Source organism: Athene cunicularia (assembly GCF_003259725.1).
Source record: "Athene cunicularia isolate RWA chromosome 1 unlocalized genomic scaffold, athCun1 chr1_part2, whole genome shotgun sequence".
Lineage (NCBI taxonomy): Eukaryota > Metazoa > Chordata > Aves > Strigiformes > Strigidae > Athene > Athene cunicularia.
In genome coordinates, this window is record NW_020799092.1 from 69,984,607 (window position 1) to 69,999,548 (window position 14,942).

Consider the following 14,942-nt stretch of genomic DNA (forward strand, 5'->3'; position numbering starts at 1 on the left):
TGACAGGAGTCAGACAGGCAGAGAATGGAAGAGGGCACCTGGGATAACTGCAAGGGGAACTGGGATTTTCCAGGTACAAAGGTATAGTAACTTTCAGAAGATAGTTTGGAAGCTGAGGAGCTTGCAGTACTTCAGTGGGTGCGGATTTTCATAATCTGAAAATCTAAATGGTTTCCTTTGGTTTGGAATCCCTTGCATAAGGATTTTAGTTCTTCATCCCATACTGCTATAGATTGGTGCTAATAAAATCACAAGGATGAAACTCATGCTGTTGTCTGTCCCAAGACAGATATGCTTTCAGTTCTGTAGGAGCTTCAAGTGTGAGGCAGTCCATTATTTTCATTGTAATTGTTTTTTTAACATAGGTTATGATAGTCTCAAGAATTTACACTTGCTAAGGCCTTTTTAGGTCTTGTTTGCAAGCAGATGAGTTAATAGTATTACTTTGGCTAGGTTTTTGTTTGTGATAGGCTCTCATTACTTGTCTGTGTGTCCTATTTGATACCTTTCATTCATGAATAGACAGGCAGGAATTCTTGTGCAATTGTGTGGTCGTTAGCTGTGTTCCCTATGACTTTTAAAAGTGAGCCCACTGTTGGCTTTATTCCAGTATAGCTGAAACAGTGTGTTTGATACTTAACACTTTTTTCTGTTTTATTTAAATAATGTCCTTGGGGGTGAGGTAGCAATTCGGTTTTGTAGCTGTCAGAGTTTTTTATTTATTTGCTATACTCTCCAGTAACCTTTCTGAAAATATGATTTCTGAATCATTCTTGCTTCCTCTCTTGCTGTCTGACAAAGATAGGCTGGCATATGTGAGAAATACTAGAAAAAACCTGAAGGGATACAGAGTATACTCTGCATTCCTATAAGCCTTTCTACTTGTTTTATTTACTTAATACTTTCTTAATGTTGGCTGAGAAGGTGCCCTAGAACTGTGTTACTAGCTCATGTTCTCTCAAGTAAAAAGGCTTTTTCAGACTTAATATGAGCAACTAAAGGAAGACAGAGACTGATTTGAGACATTCGGCTTTCCAAGTGCAGGAGTCCAACATTAGCCTTTGTTAGTCTTCTTCAAAGTGAAGTGATTGATTTACCAAGTTTCAGAATGTCTATTTTAAGGTATTTATGTTTTGTCATAGAACAGTTCAGATTGAGAGGGACCTTTAAAGGTCATTTAGTCAAGCCCCTCTGCCATGAGCAGGGACATTTTCCACTAGATAAGGTTGCTCAAAGCCCTGTCCAACCTGGCCTTGGATGTTTCCAAGGATGGGGCATCTACCATCTCTCTGGTTCCAGTGCCTCACCACTCTCATCATACAGAATTTCTTCCTTATAACTAGTCTGAATCTACCCTCTTAGAGTTTAAAACTATTACCCCTTGTCTTATCACAACAGGCTCTGGTAAATGTTCCTCCCCATCTTTCTTATAAGCCCTCTTTGAGTACTGAAAGGTCACTATAAGGTCTCCCTGGAGCTGCCTTTTCTCCAGGCTGAACAACCCCAACTCTCTCAGCCTTTCCTCACAGGAGGGGTGTTCCATCTCTCTGATGTTTTGTAACCTTCCTCTGGACCCCCTACAACATGTTCATGTTTTTCCTCTGCTGAGGACCCCAGAGCTGGACACAGCACTGCAGATAGAGCCTCAACAAGAGCAGAGTAGAGGGGGCGAATCACCTCCCTTGACCTGCTGGCCATGCTTGTTGTGATGCAGCCCAGGATATCGTTGGCTTTTTGGGCTGCAAGCACACACTACTGGCTCATGTCCAGCTTTTCCTCCACCAGTGCCCCCAAGTCCTTCCACACAGGGCTGCTCTCAATCCCTTCATCCCCCAGCCTGTATTGGTACTGGGGATTGCCCTGACCCAGAGGCAGTATCTTGCATTTGGCCTTGTTGAATCTCATGAGGTTCACATGGGCCCACTTGAGATTGTACAGGTCCTTCTGGATGCCATCCTGTCCCTCAGGCATGTCAACCACACCACTCAGCTTGGTGTTGTCTGCAAACTTGCTGAGGGTGCACTCAATCCCACTGTCTGTGTCATTGATGAAGATATTAAACAGTACTGGTCCCCGTACGGATTCCTGAGGGACACCACTCATCACTGATCTCCATCTGGACATTGAGCCGTTGACCTCTACCCTCTGGATGTGATCATCCAGCCAATTCCTCATCCATTGAACAGTCCATGAATCAAATCTATATCTCTCCTCTGTAGAGAGAAGGATGTTGTGGGCGACTGTCAAAGGCATTACAAAGAAGTCCAGATAGATGACGTTTTTAGCTCTTCCCTTGTTCACTGATGTGTAGTCACTTTATAGCCAGACATGATATTAATAGCACATGTTCATGGCTCTAAACGGTCTTGTAAAGTTTTGGCAGTGGTGACAGCTTTCTCTGTCTAGTTGTCTGATTAAAAAGGATTTGAAAGGCATGTCTCTTACTTCTGATCATCTTACATGTGTGATTGTCTGTGATGACCTGGCTGAGATGTCTGGGAGCTCCCCTGCAGATGCTTAAATTTATTAGGCCTCTGTTAGACTCCTGGTTTCAGTCTGGGCTTCCTAGGTGAAAGATAGTGGTAGAGCTGGATGCTTTCTAACTGTTCCAAGTTGAATGGCAACCTCTATTTGGATGTCAGGCTTCACCTACAAGCTCTGAAGGTTTGATTATGTAGCTGATGGCTCATTTATGAGATTTTTTTTTTTCTCTACAGAATCTGTCAGGTCTCTAAAATGCAAATATGTTCTCATTCTTCATCTGAGTTAGTAATGTATGATTAACTGCTACTGTGATCATGGAAGCTGCACATAAATAGCCTGGCATTACAGGGCCTGTATATTATCCAGCTGGTCCTTACAACATGACTTTTTACTGACACACCTTCTTCCAGACCTGCCTGATATGCTTTGTTCTCCCAGGTTTTACACAAATGCAGCAGGAGAATACTGTCACAGTGATCTGTAATCCAACAAGGTAGTAAGAGGTTTTGGCTTTTTGGAAGCCTCTGCTTTTTGGGTTTTGGTGTGTGGCCTTGAATTCATTTGCAAATAAAAGTCTGTTTAACAACAGTACTGTGAACACTTCTGAATAGATTCAGTTCTTCAGGATGTTGGATTGTGAAAGGAAGGTACAGTCCAAGGTCTACCAGTGACTTCATTTTCAAGGGAAGAGAATGTCCTGCTATAACCTTATCTCCAAGAGGAGGTTCCAAGTTTCCTACTGCAGAGCTGGTTTGGGGTGATTCATGGTGCCTCTGACATAGATTATCCAAAAAACCTAAAGGTATATGAGGATTTGGCTGACTCTTGTTCGTTCAAGGTTATCACTGTCTTTGATGTTACGTGCTGGTCTGTATGTAAGGTTTATTGCTTCCTTATGAAGGACATCTCTGCCAACAGCAGGAAGTGATCTGAGCTTTGTATTATAGAATGGGCTGGTTTCTCATCTCAAGCATGTGGCCAAATTGCACTCCTTTGCAAACCATAGTCTGTTGTGCTTTGATTTATCTGTCTGGATTGAAAGTATAATTTCTTTAAACTATTCGATTGTATTTCTGTTCTTGTCACACATTTGTTTTCCACCTCAGTTATTACTGTGTTACTAGTCTTACATAACAAAACAAAATATTTTTGAAGGCTCTGAATGAATATGCCTAATTCCTGTTTGTAGACAAGACCTCAGTTGTGCAAAATGTTTGTAGCCAAATACACTCTTATCTAATCTAAAAGTAAGTTGACCCTGTGTTTGAACAGCTTCTCCTTTTAAGTAGTTTAAGAAACTGCATTAGTAAGTGCTGTGGTCTTACTAATATGCACTGTGGTTTGGATCATATATTCTACTGGGAATGGTTTTTATACAGTGTGCACCTCATGTCAGCTAAATTTGGTCTGCATCATTAGCCTTACAACTATGGAGAAACTATTAAATGCACAAATATAAAAATAAAAGCTTTCTGGACATGGGCAGAAAAATAAAGGAAGATATTTGGTACAGAGCAGGCTGTAAGGTTTTTTAAATAATTTTTTTTCTTGGCTTTATTGAAAATTGAATTCTGTATGTCAAGTTCCTCTGAAGCACTTCTTAAGAAAGAAGAAAGCAGAAAAGTACTGAAATCCTGCCACAAGAGGGCCTTTCTTACAGAGTCTTTGAAAAAATGCTTCTGGGAAAGGATGTGAGCAATCTTTGAACTATCAATGAGGATTTGATGTGGCCTGAATGCATGTGTTTGTGATACTCTGAAATATGTTTTGAGTGTGTTGACTTAGTTCTTGCCTACCCCATTAGTCATATGTTATAACCATTGTCTGTATGCAGTGGAAGTGCTGCTTGGAGTTTAGTATTGTTATGAAAGCATTACTACTGCAGAGACAGATGGATTAGATATCTAAAATATTGTCAAAAATACAGAAAATTTTCACAATTATGTTTTGGGTTTTTTGCAGTTGCCTTGTAGAAGGGGATGCTAAAGAAGAAATCTTGCAGCCTCCAGAGCCTCAGCCAGTACCACCAATCTTAACACCATCTCCTCCATCAGCTTATCCAACAGTCACCACAGTGTGGCAGGACAATGATAGATACCATCCAAAGCCAGTTTTGCACATGGTTTCGTCAGAGCATTCAACAGACCTCAATGAGAATTATAATAAGTCAACAGAACTTTCAGGGAAGAATGAACCCAGTGAACGTGCAGAGAAAAGGCTGGAGCGCAACTTAAGTTTTGAGATCAAGAAGGTACCTCTTCAGGAGGGACCACGAAGCTTTGATGGGAACTCTCTCTTGAACCGGGGACATGCAGTTAAAATAAAGCCTGTGTCATCCTGTGTAACTGATAAGAGCTTTAAGCCACAGGAACAGATTTCAGGGGATTCATTTGTAGATGCTTCTCAAAACTCATGTATGGAATGCAGCATGCCACAGTCTAACACAGCCTTAATACCTTCACCAGAAAATCTGCAGAGTCAGGAGGTTTCTGATACTCCACCAAGACCAGATCGTCTGCCTCTGACAGAAAAGGGACATGCCACGTGGTCACTGCATGGGCCTGAAAATGCACTGTGTACGTCAGTGTCTGAAGACATGTCTTCGGACATCTTATGTCATGGTGTTAAAACTCTCTCTCTGGTATCAAACACCACAGTTGAACATCCTTTCAGTGATAATGTTGGTCATACTACTATTTCTGTTCGAGCGCCACTCTGTTTTACTAATCCTCTTCATTCAGATGATTCTGACACAGACGACATGAACTTTGACGGAACCATAAGCAAAAGCGTGTCTAATGTTTCAACCGCAAGTGCCACAGTTTCTGCTGCCACTAATACTGAAAACATTTCTGCCAGAAAAGTGTTGCCAATGTCTATTGCTAGGCAAGACTTAACAGCTGTAACATGCTCTGAAGATGGCAAAGGTAGGTTTCATTGTGGTTCATAAATGCTACTCTTTAACCTGGTTGCATCTGTGGAGTTGGACACTATAAATTTATTTACAATTCAGTTTTTTAAATGTAAATTTAAACAGTGTAGTATGGCAGCTTCAGAAAGGGCACAACTCTTTCTCTCCCAGTTTTCAGTTTGCATGTGAGCTATGTCTGTTACAAGGTATTACAGGCCTTGATAAGCTGCTTCAAAAGCTTTATTGCAAGGTATGAATGCATCCTTAATTGCAGGTTTCTGTGTTATTGGTTGGCACATTTTTTTCTGTGTCCAATTTCATGGAAGTGTCTATAGTGGCAGTTTTGAGTAGTCGAAGTAATTTAAACAGGCTTGTCCAAACACACATCAAATGCATGCTTACTGGTTGATGTGCTGGTCCTAAAACTGTAGATGTAACATCTTTCATTGTATCACTCTTTGAAGTTGCTCATGATTTGGCTCCTGTGTTTTAATAGCATTGTAAATTTTTAGCCCTACATTCCTCTTTTTCTGTAGGTGGCTGAGGCAGACAAAGTAACATTGCTCTTTATCTCAGAAATCCAAGTTCTGCTTTAGCAGTGCTTTGAAAATTATTCAGTCACTTGTAATCTTTTACTGCTTTTTGGAGTTTTTTGAGCAAGAACAGTTTGTAAAACTACTTCTGCAAAAAGTTATAATATCATTTATCAAAGGCAAAAGGGTCCTAAAACGTGCAGATTCAGATTTCAGTCAGGCTGGCACACTGTGATCAGATGGAGGACGTAGCTGGGAAGAACAAATTAGGCCTTGGTAACTGGCTGTGCAAAGTCCAACAAAGTGTGTAGTAAAGCTGTGGAGCTGAAAGGAGAACATGAGCTTCTGTGTTTAGATCAGACTCTTGTGCTAGGAGGTCCTTACAGTGACGGCCTTGCTTCAGGAGTCTCTGTAAGCCTCATAACTTTGAGGTGAAATGGGACTCACTGTGTGATGCAAGGTGCAGAACCAACCGAATTGAAAGTACTTGCTTTGTGAAGTAATTTTGCACCGAAAGTCAGCAACGTGAACTATTTTGCAGCTTTAAAAGCAATCTGTTTTTATAGGTTTTTGTGATATTGTGTATACACACAAAACAATATTTGCACATACATGTTTTTTTTAACCCTGTGACACTTTAAAATGCTCTGCATAGCAGACAGAGCCCTTTATGCCACAGTTATTTAAACATTTATACCAAGCAGTCCTCCTTGGATTTGTTTTCAATAGATTTGCATGCTATCGTATTTTTTCAACACTGTGGTTAGCCAGGCTTTCTTCCTTCTTTCCCAGGGCAATCATTGTTTATCACTGTTTGAAAAACATTACCTCTCTACACATTTCTTTATATAGATGCTGTAAAATAAGTTATATATCATAAATATGATAAAGAATGGGAGAAATATCACTCAAGAATTTGTTTCATGTAACTGTGTATCAGAAACATCCTGAAATAACAGTACAGCCTTTGTGCTGCTGGTATGTTGCTGCATTCACAGGAATGGCTTAAAATTTTTATATTAATTTTTTATAATTTATCTTGTCATCGAGGGTGTGTCTGTTCTTTTGTATGGTAGTGAACACTTCCCATTGTATTTTCAGGTTGCAGGTTTTGTCATCCACCTCAGACTCAAGAATACAGGGTTAGATCACTTTGCACCAGTAATTCTAAACCATGTTTTATAGTGGGTTCTTAATTTTCCATAATTGTTCAGGACTCCTCTGTCTGAAGCTGGGAATGTGGGTACAATAAGCAATGAAGCTTCCCTGTAAGCTTATCAGCACCCTTGTTGCTTAACCGTAACTGTTGGTGTGCATGATCTTACCACATAATTGAATCTTCTTTTTAAATCAAATTAAGTGAAAAGTAGTTGTACCCTGAGGTTAAAAAACCAGTAACAACAAAACCCAAACCAGCAACAAGCACCCCACAAGAACAACAGAAAACAAAAAACCCTGAAACCTCACTTTCAGGTAGTGCATACTCCATAGTGATTCCATTTGCTGATTTTTATAGAGACTATTTCAATAAATGAAGATTTTCTTACGCTGTATAGTAAACTTGAGATGGAGCAGGTCTCAAAGAAGTCACTTGGAACATTGTGGCTTGTAAATCGTGGTGGAGTTCTTGTCCCTGTTGCTGGCATGTTGGTAGGGCAAGTTTAACGGGTTCATTAGTTGAAATGTGTCTTCATTTTTTTGTCTCAAATACAGTTGTCGGATGAGACTTCTTACAGCAGCAGCTGCTTTGAATTGTTTTAAACCTTTAATTTCTACCTCAAATTCCTTAGCGGGCTGGAGAGGGGCTTTTGCTGCCAAAACAGCTTGTGTTAGTACACTCCAGAGAGGCAAGAGGGAACAGACTGGGAACAGCATGTGTTACTGGCACAAAGAGTAGCCATCTCTTCTGGCTCCTATTTACCCTTCTGGCTAGTTAACCTTGCACTAGATTGTTTAACTAGTTTCCACTGGTAGTGTGGGAAGCCAGCCTGGGTGGGCCTCGACATGGACTTGGGAAGCAAAACTGAGACTTGGGGCTTTAGAGAAGTGGTTAATGTGGAGCTTTAGAACTTAACTGTCACATGATGCAGTCCTGAAAAGCAATGTTGCTTCATGTCCTTGCAGTGTGCAACCTAGCTGCACAGTACTGACTCTGGATTCATATCTAAGTATGGTTAGAGCCACTTAAGAAAAACTCAAAATTGCTGCTCATCAGCACTAAGTTACTATCATCAGCACAGCTGAAGAGCTCGTACATATTTTCAGTGCACTTCTTACCAGGGTTTGGAACTGCACCGGTGGTTCAGTTGGTAGGCACTGACTGTGTGTTGTTACCAATATCTGCAGAAGAGTTCAAGAAGCCAGTGTGTTGTAATGAGCTTAACTCGCTTTCAGTGGCAGCAAATAGACATGTGATGAACTGCAATTAAATTATGTTAACTACTATAGTTACAGTTAGTGGCAAGTTACTTATTCAAGAAGCAAACGGTACTGCTCCAGTGCAGACTGTTAATTCTGATTATCTTCTGTTTCTGAAAGAATAAAGAAAAAGTATTCACTGGAGTTGCTGAATTTTTTTTTTTCCCTCCAAATTATTTAGACAGAAAGTGGATTTTACTTTTCTTTTTCTCATAATACGTGAACTGATCCTACCCCCTTAATGTGAAGATAGTGTTGTTATCATGAAGTTGCTCCCAAGGTGTTAAGCCAAAATGTTTTATAACATATGGAACAAATTTTACTTTTGCCTGAAATTTAATGCCAAGTTTAGGATGATCTCACATATCAAAAGAACAACTTCTAAAAATCTACGAGGAAAATTTGTGTGTGTTTTAACTTATCTAAATGTCATATTTGATTTAGATGCTGATACTAGTGAAGATTCCTCTCCCCCACTCCCAGAGAGAACACCAGAATCATTTGTATTAGCAAGTGAACAGAGTGAGTTCTTAATGTTGTGGGATAACTGGGGATAAAAAGTGAAATGTGTTTCAGTATTGTATTGGAATGCCCCTGCTTTTTGGTTAATCTTAGTGTTGGAGCAAAATGTAAAATAGTATGAAATCTAGCATGTGTAATGGCTTATTCTGAGGTTTTACTTTCACAAGCCCTTGAACACAGTCAAATTACTTCTCATTTTATGACTAAGCATGCTGTTACATGATAGTTAAGTATATGGGAGACATAATATTGATTTTAGTAGAATCAGTTTTCAGTCTGAAGGGTATGGAAATGAGATACAGTGGGTAAATGCAGTACAGCTAGGGGATTCCCCAGCTATTTTAGTTTCCTATTGCTCCCAGGTAGGGAATGGGAGAACACATGAACAGTGTTTATCTCATTCTCCTTTCTTAAGCAAAGGGAAGAAGATGATATTTCATACTGCACTGTGTCTAGTGAACAAGCCCAGTCTATTTTTAAGTTTAACGTAGTTTACTCTTTGCCTGTATCAAAAAGGTAACTGAAATAGAAAACTGACACTTATAAAGGATGTACTTCTATCTTTGTATTTCATTCATCAAACTAGTAATGGCAGAATACAGAAAAGATTAATTGAAAGGAAATGATAAATTAAGTTGATGTTTGGTATCTTCCCCAAAACCTAGTGTGACGTAGTTATTTAATGAGACTTTTGTTCAGTGTCACTTTGTGAAACTTTAAAAAATAGTTGGCCAAAGTCGTTAATATGGTTACCTTCAGCATAAAAACATGGAAGCTTTGTAAATATGGCCCTTGAGTATCATAAGATAGGTAGTTCAGATTCAAAGTCATCCTTTCTTTGGATATTATGGACTTGCTGCTTTTCTGTGAGAACACAAGAAAATAAAATATCTTTTTGGGGCTGGAATCAATAAAATCACTTCAATTTTTATGTTTTTGCATGATGTCAGTAAAGGACATGTATGACTGTCCTGACTTGTGTGTTTTCTTTACTTAGCATGGGGTTTTTTTTCAGAGCTACTATTATTGCATGAGTGGTATAACAAAATTTTTAAAACATCATTGAAAAATAAGCTAATTTTCCTATTGGTTAGGAACCCCTAAATGAAGAAAATTAACATCCACAATGCAAACACTGCAGTCTTGTGTTTTGAATTATTTTGTGGAGTTTTCCCTTATCTTGAATGCTCTTCATGTGAACATGAGATTCATGTTTTTACAAGCATTTAATTTTAAAAATGTTACTTTATAGCACATTTCAGATGCTGTATTCTAATGCCTCATCATGGAGAAAACTCATGTATGTTGAGTTTGATGTAATTTTTCCTAGGCACACCCTTGCCGAAGCCAGTTATGACTGCACAGTCTGAGTGGAGCATATTGCGTGATCAGCATCTCCCTGAACAAACAGTCTCTACAGTAAGTACAGGAGACAAGTCTGTACTAATCAGTCATTTCTAGCTCAGTTGGGAGCTACAACAAAACGCAAAATACATACTTGTGAAAAGTCACAGCTGTTGATCTACAACTAGTCAATTTTTCCTCTGCCTGTGCTGCTGAACTGATGTATTAAGAGCATGTTTTCTTTCCAATAAAACTATCTAGTTTTCTAAGTTCAGCAATACTTTAAATAGTCATCCTTAATACACTCCTAAAGCCATAATTTAAGGTATAAATACGCTGCTTTTATGGAGCTTGCTGTCTGCTGTTAATTGTTCATAAGTGAACTCAAGCTGGAGGATAATTGCAGTCTCTAGTCTAACCTTCTGCATCAAACAGGGACTCAGACCAGGCTGCTCAGGGCATTATTCAGTTGGGTCTTGAAAACTTCCAGAGGTGGAGACTTCACTATCCTCTGTGGGCAACCTACTTCACTGCCTGATAAGGTTCTTCCTTATATCCATATTTATTTCAAACAAACCCTTTTTTGCCCATCAGATTCTTTTTTTCGCATCAGTCTACTAGTTGCTCAAAGTCATCCAGCATAAATATCTGGCAAAACTTCAAAAGCACATGATTTTTTTCCATGCACCCCGAATATACTTTACAGCCACCTTTACACATGGATTAAAAATGTGACAAAAACATAGGTGTGAATTTTCAGGGACTGTAAAATCAGTATGAGAACTAACCTAATTTTGCACATAATTTGTAATGTGACAATTTTCACGATTTACTCTCAGAACCTTACTTAATATTTAATAAATTCTTAACTACTGTAGCATTTCTTGTCAGTGTTATAGCAAGTCCGAAATGTTGGAGTAAGTAGATTTGCCATGGATGTATATTTTTTTTAAAAAATGTTTTTATTGTCTTAAATTTCTGTTATTCTTTTAGTATTTTGGAAGCATTTTATAGAATTACTTTAAATATTTCTCATTAACAGGGTTTGAAAACAACTTCACCTATACTACCCGGTAAGTGATGGAAGCAGTTTTTTTCTAATACATGTTTCCTACTAAACAAAAATTTGCCTGAACTTGGCTTTTAATCTGAAGATATTTAGGTATATTGTCAAAACACTGGCATACCTGAAAAGGCTTTCTGTTTTTAAAACTCCCAAGGTTTTCTGAGGAAGCAAGTTACAGGTCTAACTTAAAAATTTATGTTAAACTTAGGGTATGCTAAAATAATGAAGACCAAAAATACTGAATTTAAATGCGTATTATAACAACAGTAACTCTTTCAGCTTAATTAGAACCTTCCCATATTATTGCAATAGAAATTGTAAAAGTTGGTGAATTAATTTCTTTAATTTCATAAAGATGGGAGTAAACCTGAAATACATTTACCAAAGTCCTTAATTTTTGCTCTTCTGAAAAGGCTTCAGTAAGAAGTGCAGTATATCAGTTGATGTTTAACTTTGCAGCAAAATGCTTCAGCTGTAAGCTTGTGTCTGCTGCGTACCTTCTGCATATGCTTGAATAGGCTTGGACAGCCTATTTGGAGCTGCATGTTAAATACCTGGTAGATTTTTAAAAAATAAATTTGTTTTCAGAAATTTCACAGATTTGCTAATAGAGTGATTATACAAGTAATGCAACACATAGTTACACCAATGTCTTTTTAAGTACCTTGAGTTTAGAAAGAATATGAACAGATGCGTTTATATTGATGTATTAAATGGTACTGTGAGCTCTTGCTGTAAATAGGTGCTACACGGGATTTTATCCATACAAACTTGAAAAAAAAAAATCCATATTTGGCAAACTGGATCACTGTCATTGAACATCTGCTTCATAAACAATTTTGAAGTATGCTTTTTGAGAAATGAGAGATTGGCTTTTAAATCTTTATTTTTGTAAATAATACTTGATGCCAGTTATGTTCTGTACTGAGCTATACTTTAAAAATAGCATTCACACAGTGCTGACTCAATGAATGTTACAGTAAGGGGGTGTGTGTGTGTGTTTGTTTTCCAGATCGTCCTGAAAGAAGCAACAAAACACCAACTGACATTTTACCTCAGATTTCTTTTTCTGGCGCCACTGATACAAGAGGTCAAATTTCAGAATTTCCTGCAGAAGTAACAGATATTGGTAATTATAATTAGTGATTTAAACAGAAGACTTACTAACAGTGCTAGTCTGGGTAGCTGCTACTACTATCTCCCTCCATCTTGCTGAGGTGGAGGACCCAGCCAAATAAGCCTGTCTTGTCTCTTCAGCAACGCTGAAAGAATTTTTCCCAGAATAAGCAATTCAGTCATTCTTCACTTTGTTTTTTAGAATGTATCAGTCAAATGGGATATCATTTCTGTAATTTTCAGAAATAACACCTGAGAAAACTGTATTGGTACACAGAGAAGGAAAAAAAAACCCCAATAAATGGTAACGAGGGCTGTAATACTGTATTTGCTGAAAAGTATTTTCCAAGTGAGGTTTAAATAGTGAACTAGAATTATATGCAGATTCTTCATGTTTGTATTACATATGGCCATAGTGCCTTTAGAACTTCTAATACTACAAAGCCCTCTTCTAGCCCTGAGAACAAACCTCTTCCTTAAGAGCTGGAGCATGTCTTACAGTGATCCTTCTGACTGCTGCCAACATTTATGAGACAGTGTTGTCCAAGTAGACATAAATATTCAATACATTTCTTTCCTTAGGTTTTGGTAACCGCTGTGGAAAGCCCAGAGGACCAAGAGAGCCACCTTCAGAATGGACATGATCCAAGAACCAATGGACATACTACCAATAAATTATACTGGAAAACTCAAGTGCCACTGAGAACTAGAAAAATAGTATTCCACTTTTCTGGGGGGCAACTAACACAGAGCAGTGTAGATCTAACTACTACCAAATGGTACACTCTTACAGTACATCCCATGCAAAACCTTAAACTTTGTTCACAACAGTGGATTCCAGTATTACAACTTAACTTTTTGCTGGGGCCATCTACCTGCCTTATTACACTTAGGAGAAAGTATTACATATGATTTATTTTGTAACTTCAAGTATTATTGCCTTAATGTCTTTTAACCCTGTTACACGCTGCTTGTAGACATATGTTAATATAGTAATACTTTTGACAGATTGTGTTTATGGACTACTTTTTGCTAACGTTTGATTACCATGTATGCATTATTTTGTATATGTACAGGGCAAGTAAGTATATAATTTGATAAAGTTGCAATCATAAGATATTAACAGAAGATGTAAGAAATCTCTGCATGATCTAAAATTTTGTGTACCTTATTTGTAAATTATTTGCCCTGAAGTTTTAGAAAATAGTTTCTGGGGTTTTTTACAAAAATTGCTGGACACACACAGCCAGAATTGCAGGTTAGCAGAGATAAAGATTGTAATACATTTTGTAAATTGTAAGCAAAAGGTTATTTTTATATTATATACTGTTTAATTGTCAGACATAACTTGTTCTGGTTTTCATCTAGTCATGGAGATTCAGTAAGTGCCTTGGAACAGTATTGAATTCTCTTAGCCTGTGTATGTTACTTCAGTGTTTTGAGTTCATCTGGAATTAGATTATCAGAAATATTTGTATGTTTCTAGTATGTTTGACCTGCCAGTAAAAGAGAAACCATTCTACATAATCAACACTCCTTAGTTTTCATTTTAATGTTTCATCAGTTGTAATGTTTAGAAATTTCATCTCTATCAACATTCTGTATAGTAGGATTTTACAGTTTTAGTATGGTGTGTTTCTAATTTGGGAGAACCAGAACACACTGGTAAAAGGACTGTTTAAATACCACTGTCTTCTCTTACAAATGGTAAATACCATTTTTGTTGTTCAGCAGCTGTGTATGTAAGAAAGCAACTTATATGAAGGTTCACATAGAGCCCTTGCAGCTACACTGTATCTTGACAATATATAATGTCAAGAGTTAATCCTTATAAGGATTCCTTACTTAAACTTTTCTGTAATACAATCTTTAAATTAAAGAAAGTCAAAATCTCACTATGGGTGTTTTTACTCTTAGGAAAGAAGCTGTATTTAGAAGCAAACTCAGATGGAGTGAAGGATGGCAGTCTGGCTTAGTTTATAGATCTTGTACTTGAACAAAACAGTGACCCTCAGGACCTTATTTTTAATAACTACTTAAAAAGTTCTGGCTAACAATAATTCCAGAGAAGTGATGAAGAATGTTTAGAGGAAAAATTGTTTATTTTAAGTAGTGAAATGATCTATTGATCTGAACTTTAGCAATGGAAACATTATGTTTAATTTACTACTTGTACCTTTAGGGCCTCTCTGCTAAAAGAGAGCTAATACCTAGATAGCAGCCCTGTTATAACTTTTGAAAGGTACATAACTTGTAATTACTGTCTTTGGCTGTGGATTAGTCACCATGCATTTGGTACACGACAAACTGCCTAGCTGGGGAGCTATTCCGAACAACTGTTTGCACTATAAATTCTTAACTTCCTGTGGACGTAGTTTTGCAATTATTCATTTAAAAATAAATAATTCTGATACATGACATTTGAGATAACCTATATCAACTGGATTCCTGCTTTGTAAACAGTTCAGACAGTTGGTATGTCTTGCAGTTGGCAGAATAAAGTTGGCCTGAACTTTGTTCCCCTTCCCCTGCATTGAAGATGATAAGC

General features: G+C 37.8%; 1 protein-coding gene across 1 annotated transcript in view; it reads left to right on the forward strand.

Annotated features, from left to right (window-relative positions):
- PTPN12 (protein tyrosine phosphatase, non-receptor type 12) overlaps positions 1-14,289 on the forward strand; it is a 49,214-nt gene extending 34,925 nt beyond the window's left edge. Inside the window, exons 12-17 of the mRNA XM_026868126.1 lie at positions 4,447-5,411; positions 8,791-8,868; positions 10,199-10,287; positions 11,255-11,285; positions 12,291-12,407; positions 12,977-14,289. Coding sequence (XP_026723927.1) covers positions 4,447-5,411; positions 8,791-8,868; positions 10,199-10,287; positions 11,255-11,285; positions 12,291-12,407; positions 12,977-13,038 — 1,342 coding nt within the window. The 3' untranslated portion in view covers positions 13,039-14,289. The remainder of the gene's footprint in view (positions 1-4,446; positions 5,412-8,790; positions 8,869-10,198; positions 10,288-11,254; positions 11,286-12,290; positions 12,408-12,976) is intronic.
- Positions 14,290-14,942: the final 653 nt, after the last annotated feature.